The sequence below is a fragment of the Podarcis erhardii genome, assembly GCF_964252035.2.
Source record: "Podarcis erhardii genome assembly, chromosome: 14".
Classification (NCBI taxonomy): domain Eukaryota; kingdom Metazoa; phylum Chordata; class Lepidosauria; order Squamata; family Lacertidae; genus Podarcis; species Podarcis erhardii.
The window spans coordinates 42311719-42325557 of record NC_138503.1 but is presented as its reverse complement, the minus strand read 5'-3'; the positions used below and the strand labels follow the sequence as shown (position 1 = coordinate 42325557).

The following is a 13839-nucleotide window of genomic DNA, read 5'->3' as shown; positions in this document are numbered from 1 at the left end:
CGTAATCTGTTCTGGAAGACCGTTTGACTTCTGAAACGTTCGACAACTAAGGAGCAATGGGTGGTCAGCAAATTCCATTGAGAAAATGGAGAAACATGCCTCGGAAGCCGTTTGACTTCTGAGGCGCGTTTGAAAACGGAAGCATTCACTTCCAGGTTTTTGCGTTCGGGTTCTGAATCGTTCAGTGCCAGAGGTGCTCAAAAACTGAGATTCCACCGTATTCTAGAAAACAGGTCAACATCTCTATGGGCAGGCTTTTGGAGGAGGGGTAAGGTGAAGAATTCCTGGTTTTTTAAGGTTGGGCTTTTATAGACCTGGCGAATATTTTAATGCTGCAACCCCCCCCCCCCTTTCTTCCCTGTGTGTTGGAGGTATGGAATTCTTTTCATTTTGGTGCATTTCCCCCCCCCCCCCATTGTTCTGTTTCATGTTTTTATGGATGCAAATTGCTCTGGGGCCTACTGGCAAAGGGCAGTATGCAAAACGTTTAGACAAAATGAACTAACTCAAGGCTCCCAAAGGAAGCATACACCCCAAGAAAGTAGAAAGACAGAAAGTCAGGTTTTGCATCCATGACAGTGACCAGAGGAGGAATGACCACTGAAAGGAGCGCACACCATTGTGCATCTGCATCAGCACAACCGGACGCCTTCATTTGCCCCAGCTGCAACAAAACATGTCTCTCCCGTGTTGGTCTCTACAGCCACAGCAGATGCTGCAGACTCCCAACAGTTTGACTTCACCCCCAAAGGCAGGCTCCTCCACTGTCTCCCAAGATTGACGGTTGCCAACACACACAACACCAGTTGAATCTGCACCCAGAATTATTTGCAAAACAGTTGCTTTTGCTTTTATCCGCAGCACATCAATCCATGCGCTCAGTTTGCAAAACCGGCTCACATACTCTAATGTTCGCTTGCACAAGGCCTCCTTGCAGTTCTGAGCTTGGAATCTTACCCGCGGTCCCAGTTATGGGAGACGATGCAACACAGTCACTTGATAGTTATAAACACTTTCGGGAATTGTGCCGGGTTAGAAAGCCAGGCTTACCTCTGTGATGATGAAAAAGTCATCTCCTGGCTCTCCCTGAACAACTATCTTTTCTCCGTCTTCAAACTGGACGGGTTCTAGAGCATCTGCCACAGTCAACCGCTCCCATTTGTCGAGAGATTCTGAAACATAGAAGAACACAAGGAGGGATTTTCTCAGTGCAGCTGTTTTATTTGTGTTGGTTTGCCTCTAAAAGTTTAACAGACCTTTTGTGCAAGCACCATTCCAGACACAAAAGTTGTTGAGCTTTTTTCTTTCTTTTTTAGTTTTGCCCAAAGTTGAGCTTTTTGAAGTTTTAAAGCTATTTTTAAGGGAATTCGCCAAAATCTAGACTTCAGACATTGGTTGCCATCTGTCCGGATTTTCACTGACATTTCAGTGATTTCCACCTGGGCACTGCTTCCAACTGCAGTATTCCAGCTATGTCAGGGAAATTCCGGACTTATGGCAACCCTAAGCACCAATCAAAACCCATTTCACCCTGCCCACGTCCTTCCGTCAAAATGGTGGATAACTTACACAGGGTTGGGCATCCCTACGTTTAAAAGAAATTTTGCCCTTTGCATTTGCACTTAAAATGATAAATGGATTTAATTTGCCTCTTACAAGTGCAGGTGCTGGGACCTTTCCATTGCTCGCTCTGATTTGCCGTAATTGGCACTCTTAAAATTATCACTGCAATGCAGGTCCTTTCTGGCAGTCTGGAACGGATGATATCCCAGACCTTTCGCTAAGCATTGCAAGGGTAATTGCAAGTTTTCCTTTTCGTGATGCAATAAGAAGATCAAGTGCATTTCCCCTCCCCAAGCAAAATGGTAAAGGGATATTGTCTAACAGGTGTGTTGCAGGGTGCAAACCAGGATAATGTTGGTGGTGTACAGTGGTGCCCCGCAAGACGAACGCCTCGCAAGACGGAAAACCCGCTAGACGAAGAGCCTCACGGAACGGATTAATTTCGTCTTGCGAGGCACCACTGTAATAGGATTGGGAGGCTGAGGAGTCAGTGAGGATTGGAAATATAAAGGGCACCTAACAGGGGACAGCAGGCAGTAGGCAGGATTCAGGGGAGATACAGATTCAGGGAAGGTTACAGTAGAGAAGAGGGGCGAACTCAGCAGAGGTACAAAGATGTTTCCCTAGTCTCTGGGAAACAACAGTGGAAGACAGCTATTGTCCTTGTGCTTTGTTTGCTGGCTTTCCAGAGGCACCTTGACTGGCCACTGTGGGAGCAGGATGTTGGACCAGATTGGCCCCTGGTCTGATCCAGCAGGTCCCTTCTTATACAGAGGTACCTCTGGATGCGAACAGGATCCGTTCCGGAGCCCCGTTCACATCCTGAAGCAAATGCAACTCGTGTCTGCGCAGGTCGCGATTTGCTGCTTCTGTGCATGTGCGTTACGTTATTTTGAGCGTCTGCACATGTGTGAGCGGCAAAACCCAGAAGTAACGTGCTCCGTTACTTATGGGTCGCCACGGAGCGCAACCCGAAAATGCTCAGCCCGAAGTTACTTCAGCCCGAGGTATGACTGTATCTGTTAAGGTTGAAGGTGAGAAACAACTTTGACCCACCTGCTAGCAGCCTCTTCAAGCCTGCAGCCAGAAATTTTAGCAGTGTGGGGGCCTAAACTTACAGAGGGTGAAATACAGGTAATCTGATATGGCGGGAGTAATTTAATGCTATTACATCTGAATAATATTAAATTCAATGTGATGGCATCTAAAAACGAGGCTCTGGTGACTGTGAGTGATTCCAGAATCTTAGGAGGTGGGAGCAGGTTTTATACTGCGAATAATTTGGAAGATGCAGGCTTTCGTGCTTTGTTGTTGCTTTAAATAAAAGCTGAAAATCCAGAGTTAGATCTGAGCCAGCTAGGGTCCTATTGCCCCTCCTCCCCATGGTTATGGACCAAATACCGTACTTCTTTTTATAGGTAGGGTGCCAATGATGCTGCCTGGGGCAGCTGCCCCACTCTGCCTAATGGTAGGGCAAAAAAAAGAGAGGCCGAAAAGAGGGTGCAGATTTGCATAAAGTTTGCATAGTTTATTTTTTAATGTGTAGGTGCCATTTTAAAAATCATTACTCCAATTTAAATAGAACTCCAATACATTTAGTCATAGTGGGGCTGGCTGTGTCAAGGAGACTTGCATGCCCACTCATCCTGTTCCCTGTTGATGAGCAATGTCAGTCAGTTATCTATCTTTAATCCAGACTTGGACCACAGTCCTCCAATTAAGAACTGTCCTCTGAGAGCCCTTCAAATGGTGCGCTCAATACATGAACGCATATGAACACCTTGAAGCTGCCTTTTACCAAGCCAGAGGGCTCTCAAATGGAAGATGGAGGAAGCTTGTTTTCTCCTGCTCTGGAGGCTAGGACCCGAACCAATGGCTTCAAGTTACAAGAAAGGGAATTCCGACTAAACATACAAGCAGTATTAAGAACTGCTTTCATCTAGTGGGGGGGGGGGGACATTTCTCACCTGTCAACTGGGAAACCTAATAGTTTATGGCACAATCATATCTCTCCACACTCCCTGCATTTTCTGACTGCCCAAATGAGAAATGATTGCAAGGATTATCAGGGAGTGTGGGGGGGGGGGAGAGAATGACTGCTCAACTATTCCAGGAAGGGTTGTACTCGTACAAAACCCTGCTGTGGTAGGCATGGGAGAAGAGGAAAATTATGACCGCCCATGCCAGGAGTCCTGTGTCTTTCTTATCTCTGCCAGGAAGATGCTAAGGTGAAGTCTTGGTATTAAATCAGTGTTGTTGTTGCCAACATTTCATTCAAAGTAACAAATGCGTTTGTGACCGCTGGCGGCTGGGTGGCCATCCTCTCCCACTCCAGTACACCTGTGAACCAGCCCGTGGCAAATTATTCTATCTGCATGCAGAGGGCCCTAGGTTCAGTCCCCCGGGATGGGCGAGCAAAGACTCCTGTCTAATATCCTTGGGATAAGAGTTATGCTGCCACTTCAACTAGATCAGGGGTGAGGAATTTCAGTCCAGAGACTAAGTGAGGCTTTCCAGACCTTTGTGCCTGGCCCTTGGGGACTCACTGCAAGCCACACCCCTTACACACCTTTTTGCCTGGAATGTGTCCTGTGCTAATGCCTCTTGCTTGCCTGGATGGAGCGTGTGTGTCTCTGTGTGTGTGTAAACCTCTTGCTTATAAATGGCTGGAATGTAGCCTACTGTACAAAGAAAAGAGTTGTATCTGTTGCTTTAGCTGTTGGTTGCAACTCACCTTGCAACAGAGGGGTCTGCACAAAGCTAACGCCGACAAAAGTGAGAGTTCTCCATGTTCCCAAACTATCCTTCTACCTTTAAATCTATGCCGACTTCTCTCTCTACCTCTTGGTTGTTTACACTGATACATCTTAGGTTGCATCCTGTTTACAGCTTCCTCCTCTTCCTCACTGGGTGATTTTGGGCTAGGGGTTGTTGTGAGGATAAAAATGGAGCAGAGCAGAATTATGAACAGCAGCTTTTGCTCCTCAGAGGAAAGACAGGATATAAAAGTAACAACAACAACAACAACAGAATGGGGGGAGGGACCATACAGTAGCTAGAATAGTGCATTTCAATTGCTATGAACTGGCAGAAAAGTCAACAGGTGGTCTGCCAAGATCCTAAACAATTTCCCAATGATCTTCAGAATATTGAGTTTGGGAACCATTGGGCTACAGCGAACCCCATGTGAGGGCGGTGGCAGAAAGGACTGCACCACTTCAGATTGTGTGGGTGGGAGAAAAAGGCATTTTTGGAGGCTCCTCTATATTAAAAACCCTCCCACAAAAACAAGACAGAAAATGTCCAGCTCATCAGGGAGAAATGCTCTAACTAAGCCCACTGCCAGCTGTGGTTGTTTTTGAATTGCTGAGAGTAATTTTACATATGGGAGATTTCCTCTTTTCTTTTTAAAGATGCATCTTCCACCTGCAGTCTGAAGTACAGCAGCCTGTTCTTACAGCCTTAATTTGCTGTGTTGTGTAGACCAGGCTTTATACATGTGCACACAGGCTTTCCGCGTATTTCCTTGATGGTTTTTTTACCGCTCGACCACCGTATATTTTTCATCGGTGCAACAATATCCAAAAGGAAAGGAAAGGCAACACACCCAAAATGGAGACCTTGCTGAGGAATTCTTCGTACATCTTCCGCTTCCTCAGGGTGCTGCCCTGAAAGAGAATGAGAAAAGGGAGTAAGTGAAGCCAATAAGCATTGCCTTGTAGGAATTGGAGAAAAAAGTCCATGCTGTCTAGCAGTCTGTCTCTCCAGCAGTGGCCAGCCAGAAGTTGTCTCCTGTTGGAAGGGTCATTGCTAAGTCAAAAAGTCCCGTTTAACATCTTATATGTAACTGTGCCTTTTTGTAGCATTTGTTGTTGTTTTAGTTGTCTGCTGTTGTTGCTTTAGTTTCTGGTATATCACATATTTGTGCATGAGCTGTGCCTGAGAAGTATCAAAGTGCCTCTGAACCAATATTTAGTCCACAGGATTCCTGTTACAGCCCAGCAGCATGTGAACCACGGGACTCCCAAAACTAAATGTAATTATCTGCCACCCCAGAGGTGGGGAAACCTGTGACCCTCTAGAACATGGGTAGGCAAACTATGGTCCGTGGGCGGGATCAGGCCCAATTGCCTGGATCCGGCCCGTGGACGGTCTGGGAATCACCGCGTGGATCGCCAGCACATGCGTTCTTTCCCTTTCCCTCCTTCTCCCTCACATGGTGGTGGTGGCGACACCTACTCCCTCCCTCCTCCTGGCTTCTCCCCGCCCTGCCTAGAGGAGGAAGGGGGCTGGGCTTTGTTGGTGCCAGCAGCAGCAATGCTCGAGCGGCCGCCATTTTAAGCAGCTCCTCTCCAGAGCCCTTTCACACACCGCTCATCGTCCTGCCGCCAGCCCCTGCCGCTTGCAAGACACAGGTAAGCAGCCACCAGTGTTCGTGGTCCTCTTGCATTATTTCCCCCCAAAATATAGTCTGGCCCCCCACAAGGTCTGAGGGACAGTGGAACAGCCCCCTGCTGAAAAAGTTTGCTGACCCCTGCTGTAGAAATTCCAGCTCCCATAATCTCTGATCATTGGCCAGCGTGGCATAATGGTGAAAGTGTTGGACTAGGACATGGGAGAGCAGGGTTCGAATCCCCACTCAGCCATGAAGCTCACTGGGCCACTCACTGCCTCTCAGCCTAACCTACCTCACCGGGTTCTTGTGAAGATGGAATGGGGAAGAGGAGAACCATGTATACCACCTTGAGCTCCTTAGAAGAGAAAGGTGGTGTACAAATGCAATAAAGAAATAAAACGCTAGCTGGGGTTGATGGGAGTCAGAGTCCAGCAATAACTGGAGGGTCATCGGTTCCCCACCCTTAGGAAGACAGGACCACTGGGTTCACCTGGCTCAATATGATCTACCAGGGGTCAGCAAACTTCTTCAGCAGGGGGCTGGTCCACTGTCCCTCAGACCTTGTGGGGGGCTGGACTATATTATTTGGGGGGGGGGGATGAACAAATTCCTATGCCCCACAAATAGCCCAGAGATGCATTCAAAATAAAAGTATACATTCTACTTATGTAAAAACACGATGATTCCCAGACCATCCACGGGCCAGATTTAGAAAGTGATTGGGCTGGATCTGGCCCCCGGGCCTTAGTTTGCCTACCCATGGGCTACACTGACTGGCGGTGGCTCTCCAGAGTTTCAGGCAGGGGACATTCCCAGCCCTACCTGGAGGTGCCAGGGATTGAAGCAGGAACCTTCTGCATGCAAGACAAATGTCCTGTCACTGAGCCACGCCATTCCCCATGCTGCACAACACAGTTTGTGCTGCCAAGCTGCACAAGTTATTTCCCACAACGTACACTTGCAGTTTTTGTTTTCTTGTTTTGGACTGCTTCTGCTGCTGTCTCCCTGCTCCTCCGAAACTTCAGCGCTGCCAAAGCAAACAGCCTAAGGAGAAAGTTCTTTTGCAGCTCTACCTGGGATCAGTTAAGCCCCCAAGAAGGAAAAGCAAAAGGGGGGGGGTCAAATTAATGCTTGGCGGAGCTCTGCCAGCTTTCTCACCACACAGACCAAATGAAACCAAGCTGGGTGAATCTGGGCCCATCACTCTTTTTTTCTTCTCAACAAGAAAGGCTAAGCAGAAGCATCTATCTGTTAATCGCTCGATTAAACTGCCTCGTTATCCTCTAAAAGTTAAGCAAGCCTGTAATTAAAACAAGAGGAAGCTATTCAAGTGACAGTGCTGTGTCCCCAAAGGCCTGATTGAGAATGGAGCTCGTCGCCTGGTTTCCTATCTTATATATGTCTCTGTCTCCCTGGGGGGGGGGGGGCGCGGAAGCACCGGATATAAGGGAGCCTATAGTGAAAGGGGGAAATTATGGACACACACAGGAACACATGCAGAGAGCTTTCCTCTCCACTGGAGTGAATGGAGAAACCTGTTCGTACAGGAGTTCTGCATGTGCCCTGGAGTATGTAAAGGGCTGTGAATTAAGATGGATGGATGAAATCTAGAGAAAGGCAGCCGCTCCTAAGGTTGCAATCCTACATGCCAGTTGCTTTTCATTCTGAATTTTTGTAACCTCCCCTCATAATGTACAACTGGGTATTAAGATCTGATACACAAATAAATAACACTTGGGAGCAGGTGGTCTTGTGCCCTGCTTTGCCTAAGGTAAGATCTCTGTTTAAAGGGTGGCCACAGCACTGCCCTTTGTTTGAAAGGCCTCCCAGCTCAAAGACGAGGAACGCTAAGGAGGGAGAGCAAGAGCACCCACGAAATTTCCCAGCCGTGGTTGGGCTATTAGCCATGATGGCTATGCTCTGCCTCCACCGCTGGAGGAAGCAATGCTTCTGAATTCAGCTGCTGGAAACCTCAGGAGCTGAGAGCGCTCTTGTGTTCCGATCCTGTGTGAAGGTTTCTCAGAGGTATCTAAGTGGATATTGTAAGAACAGGATGCTGGACCAGATGGGCCATTGGCCTGATCCAGCAGGATCTTCTCATGTTATTATGTTGTTCAAGGGGCCTGAGCAGGCACACAGGTCACCTGGACACAGTCATAGAGTTGGAAGGGACCACGAGAGTCATCTAAGTCTAATTATTATTATTATTATTATTATTATTATTATTATTATTATTATTACCCCACCCATCTGGCTGGGCTTCCCCAGCCACTCTGGGCGGCTTCCAACAAAATATTAAAATACAGTGGTGCCCCGCAAGACGAACGCCTCGCAAGACGGAAAACCCGCTAGACGAAAGGGTATTCCGTTTTGGAGGCGCTTCGCAAAACGAATTTCCCTATGGGCTTGCTTCGCAAGACGAAAATGTCTTCCGAGTTCCTGCGGGTTTTTCCCCCTCCCCCCCCCTTTTCCTAAGCCGCTAAGCCACTTATCAGCTGATCCGCTGATAAGCCGCTTAACAGCTGATTGCTAAAAGCCGCTAAACCGCTAATAGCGCTAATCCGCTAAACTGTCAATGGGCTTGCTTCGCAAGACGAAAAAACCGCTATACGAAGAGCCTCACAGAACGGATTAATTTCGTCTTGGGAGGCACCACTGTACAGTAATGCATCAAACATTAAAAGCTTCCCTAAACAGGGCTGCCTTCAGATGTCTTCTCAAAGTCTGGTAGTTGTTGTTCTCTTTGACATCTGGTGGGAGGGCGTTCCACAGGGCGGGCGCCACTACCGAGAAGGCCCTCTGCCTGGTTCCAACCCCTGCAACACAGGAACCTTTTGCCCAAAGTGGGGCTTGAACACACAACCCTGAGAGTAAGAGTCTCCCGCTCTACCGACTCAGCTACCCCAGTCCTCCCCACTATGGTGAATTCCTATCTAAAATTATAATAACAATTTCTAAATTTGCACCGACACATACAAATTAGCATATGCAAATACACATGCAGGTGTTTTGTTTTTGTTTTATTAGATATAAATGGCCACCCTCTCTTTAGGAGCAGGTTTAGTGGAACTCATTGTGGCTAACTTCCCAGCAAAGATGCATAAGACTGGGCTGCATGGGCCATTTCATCCAGGGGGGCTTTGTTTTGGAGGCGGACACTCTCCAGGCAGTGGGGGGCTCCACCCTCCTTTCCTTCCAGCTGCTGGGAAGCAGCCTCAGAGCGATCCACGCCCCACTGTGCACAGCTCCCCTGTTTAACTGCAAGGCTTTTCAGATCTGCAATCAACGCTTTAACCGATTTATCACACCAATTAGCCGGTTCAAGCTTGCAGACTTAATGCCGAGCTGTACCAAATCACTTCCTGTCTTCCTCTTCTGTGGCTCCGCACCTGCCAGCCCCACACTTAGAGGAGGCCACAAAAAAAGACTTAGCAGAGGGGTGACATGTTAATCTATCAAGGACCGGGTAAGCAGAAGCTGGGCTGGGCGGCTAAGCCGTAAACAAACACTGTGATGTTTGCTTATAGCAAAGGGGGAAAGGGCACCTGCCTCGTCTTCCGCGCGAGGAAAGGGTGCTGATAAACTAAGAGAGGAGACAAGGAAGTGGACAGGGCTACAAGGAGCAAGCAGAGGGCATCCTTCTCTATGCCGACAGTAAGCTCATTCTCCAAGCGATGACCTTTATTCAGCTAGCAGCCTTACCCCTCAGGCAAGGTGAAGCGGTAGCCTCAGAGGCACCCAAATCTGGGTGTCATGAAAGGGCAGCAATTTGTTAGTCATCTAATTTATTATTTGTGCCAGGGAGATGGGAGAGGCCCCTGGAGGAGTTTCTGCATTCAGGTGCCAAAATAAGTTGGCTGGACTTGGGTATGTACCAAGCACCTTGATTTGTGATGGGGGGGAGGTGTGTATATTGGCTGCTTCGCTTCAGGCAACAAATAATCTGATACCAACCCTGCCAAAAAGGCATCAATTCAGGGATGGAGGTGGGGAAGAAATGTGAATGCTGAAACAATACCTGAACCGAAACATGGCTATACTATTGACATTCACATTTCTCTGAATTTTGCTGTGTAGTTCTCCAGCCAAGAAATGTGTATAAATAAACAGTAGTACCTCGGGTTACAGACGCTTCAGGTTACAGGCGCTTCAGGTTACAGACTCTGCTGACCCAGAAATAGTACCTCGGGTTAAGAACTTTGCTTCAGGATGAGAACAGAAATTGCGCAGCGGCGGCAGCAGGAGGCCCCATTAGCTAAAGTGGTACCTCAGGTTAAGAACAGTTTTCAGGTTAAGAACGGACCTCCAGAACGAATTAAGTTCTTAACCCAAGGTACCACCGCACAGCCTTTCTCAATCTTGGCTCCCCAGCTGTTGTTGGACTACAGCTCCCATCATCCCTGACTGCTGGTCTTGATAGTTAGGGATGATGGGAGTTGTAGTCCAACAACATCTGGGGACAGAAGGTCAAGAAAGGCTGTATTAGAGTGAAACTCTGCATTAAAATCCATATATCAGTGAAAATAACCCACAAAAAGGCATTATATTGGTGGACATCGCTTTGCAAAAATGTGTTTAAGAAGGATGTTGACAAGTTGGAACATGTGCAGAGAAGGGCGACTGAGATGATAAAAGGTCTGGAAACTGAGCTGTTGAGGGAGCTGAGTGTGTTTAGCCTGGATAAGAGAAGACTGAGAGGAGATAAGATAACCACCTTCAAATATCGGAAGGGTTGCCACATGGAAGATGGAGCAAGCTGGTTTTCTGCTGCTCCAAAGGGTAAGATCCGAACCAATGGATTCAAATTATAAGCCAGGAGATTCAGACTCAACATTAGGAAGAACTTTCTGAGGGCAAAAGCTGTTTAACGGTGGAGTGAACCCACTTGGAAGGTAATGGACACTTTTCCCTGGAGGTGTTTAAGCAGAGCTTGGATGGCCATCTGTCAGGGATTCTTTAGCAATGATTTCTGCATTTCAGGGAGCTGGACTAGACAACTCTTGGGATCCCTTCCAACTATAGGATTTTTTTATTCTATGTGTATATTAGGAGAAATTCACACAAAAATGGGGTGAATTAAAAAAAAATCAAACTGATGTGGAAATGTGGAAAACTGGACATACGACCAGGATAGATGATGCTGCCTTTATAGGATGAGTATCACAGGACTTCACCAGCAGCTAAACTGAGGGAGTCGCATCGAGGCCCTTTCCATTGGCCTGCCTCACCCAACTGCCACTTGGTCCTTCTGCCTCAGCGGTGAGGAGGGGGACCCAACCCTTGCCCTCTTCTGACAGCTGCTCACCTTGGCCTTCCCAGTCTGATCCTCCTTCCCCTTGTGCTTTTCTTTTCTTTTGTCCTTAATTGTGTCTTTATCGTTTCAGAGCTTAAGCCTGAGGGCAGGGGTGTCTGTTGTTTCTACGTTTTATACAGCACATAGCAAGCGTGGGTGGCTTTATAAAGAAATAACCACCTGCACTGAGAAACCATCTCATTTCTTTACCTTTTTTTAAGTGTTATGGCTTCCTGCAAGGAACTCTGGAAAGCTTCTGCAAGAGGGTTCCTTAGCACGTCGCCATACAACTATAGTTCCCAGATGCCGGGAACAATAATTAAACTTGTTTGACACTCAAGGATTGTCCCACTGAACACATATGCTGCACCAAGACTGTTGATTATGGATTTACATTTATAGCACAGCTTTTCCTCAAAGCAGTTCACGGTGGTAAGCATATGTCTCTCTATTATTATTATTTTATCCTTGCAACAATCTTGTGCAGCACATTAGGCTGAGAGCTGACCCAAGGCCACATAGCAAAGTTTCATGGCTGAGTGGAAATTTGAAGCTGAGTCCAGCACTCTAACCACTACACCATACCACCTTGAGTAGCATTGCTGGAAGGACCTCTATGGAGAGCCCTAGAGAGCTGCTACCACTGATTTAGCTTGATCATCAGTGTCATCACGTCCATAAGGCAGGGTGAGGCAGCAACCTTCCAAGGAGAGGCACCCCCATTCCAACACCCAGCTTTGCCATGGGTCTCCCTGGCCTCTAGGTGCAAGGAGACAGATCTCCCTTCCACTGAGAGGTGTGGCTTTTACCATCTTCTCCTAAAAGGCAAAGCTGGTACATAGCTCCACCACTGAACAGGTGTGTGTGGGAATCTATAAACGATCTGCCCCCCTACCCAGTGGGGGCAACTCCTCAAGGGCTTCTTGAAGAGAAGACCTTATGGAGTTTGCCCCCCTACATTGTGGGAACATCAGTGGGGCATTCCACCTCAGGTGCCACAACACCTTGGGTGTTGTGTAGACCATTATTGTAGACCATTGTAGACCTGTAGACCATTATTGCCTTATTTGAGAAGCTCTCCAGCTCTTCCCTGGAGACAGCAGGGATGGAACATGGTTTGGTACTGAGAGCTGGCTTCGGCCTACTGGCTCACTGAAGGCAGCTTGCTTTGTTAGGTCCAGTGGGCCTCTCTGTTTGGGCCCACAAGGATATGTTGGCCTGGCCAAGTCACACCTACCCATCCTACACCAGAACTGATATCATGCATGGCATCAGGTGTAGGTTACATAACGATGCAGCTGCGTCAAAGCAGAGTTTGCTCCTGAAAGTCAGCACCTGTGAAGTCCCAGGCACGGTGCTTTGCAAGCCGGCAAAAACCGGTCACTTGAGAGTTCTCCACCCTTGGTCTAGGGCCAATACAGGCCTAGGCTCGCCGTGGTTTCAAGCCATGTCAGATTCTGTGGCCCTCTGGCTGTTGCTAAACTACAACTCCCATCATCCCTGACCATCAGGGCTGATGGGAGCTGATATCCAACAACATCTGGACAGCCACCAGTTTCCCATCTCTACTTTAAACAGAAATGCCAGGGATCAGATTTGTGCAAAGCAGATGTTCTTTCGCTGAGTGACAGGCTCTGTAAGATAAGTGCTGAAAAAACACACGATGTGTGCTCAGGCCTATCTTGCTGGGGTGTTTGCTGCAAACTGCCTTGGCCGGCTCTGACCCTTATCTGACCTCCCCGTCGGATGAACCTGGCTCCTGATCCTGGAGGATGCCTGAGCCCTGGAAATGCTAGACGTTCTAACAACAAGCCCTCGCCAAAGCCTGACAGCTCAGCGTGGGACAGCAAGTGGAAAACTGGACACTGTGCATTCACCCATGTCCTCCAGCAGCAGTGTCCAGGGTGGAAACTTCAACTGGCGCATGCACCCAAGTTGGCGGCTGTGGAAAACCAGGCAGGTGCGTGCCTTGTGGCGATAGGCTTGGAGGGAGAAGGAGGTGGGCGGGCTGTGGGGGGGGGGAGCAAAGGCAGATGGTGCATCTACTGCTCTTTGAAAATGACTGTGGGCGCAGAAGAATTTTAAGAAGCAGTAATCAAGGAGCCAGGCAGGGCTGCACAACCACAGCCTGGAATAGTTTAAAGGAAAAGCAGGCCAGAGATGGGAAAGCAGGAATTCAGCTTGGAAGGAGGGTGAAAGAATAAAACTCTTAACAACAACAACAAAACTAACCTACAGCTGCTTCCTGTAGGAAGAGACCTTTGGACACTGAAGGGCACTTCCAGACTGTCACTATTTTCAGAGGGGAGGTTTGAATTCAAGTATGTACCTTCTGCAAATGTGAATGCAACTCAGTTTGCGGAAGAGGAGTTTGCATGGAGATAAGACAAGAGTGAGGAACCTCCAGGTTCTCAGACTATCCCTGTAGCTTTATTTCTACAGTGACTTCTCTTTCTAGCTTTCTGTTGTTTAGACTGATACTTCTCTGAAAGGCACATCTCTGAAATGTACCTGTATGGAGGTTCTGGTCATTTGCAGGGCAAAGTTACAACTTTTGTGTATGGACATTTTTGGCGCAGAAGTGGGA

The 13839-nt window shown here is 47.9% G+C and overlaps 1 protein-coding gene across 5 annotated transcripts in view; it reads right to left on the bottom strand.

Moving 5' to 3' along the window:
* PRKAR1B (protein kinase cAMP-dependent type I regulatory subunit beta) overlaps positions 1 to 13839 on the bottom strand; it is a 110246-nt gene that overhangs the window by 24909 nt on the left and 71498 nt on the right. For all 5 annotated transcript variants that reach the window (XM_081839964.1, XM_081839965.1, XM_081839963.1 and 2 more), the window contains 2 exons: positions 5171 to 5231; positions 1051 to 1172 (listed from right to left, as the gene is read on the bottom strand). In XM_081839964.1, coding sequence (XP_081696090.1) covers positions 1051 to 1172; positions 5171 to 5231 — 183 coding nt within the window. The remainder of the gene's footprint in view (positions 1 to 1050; positions 1173 to 5170; positions 5232 to 13839) is intronic.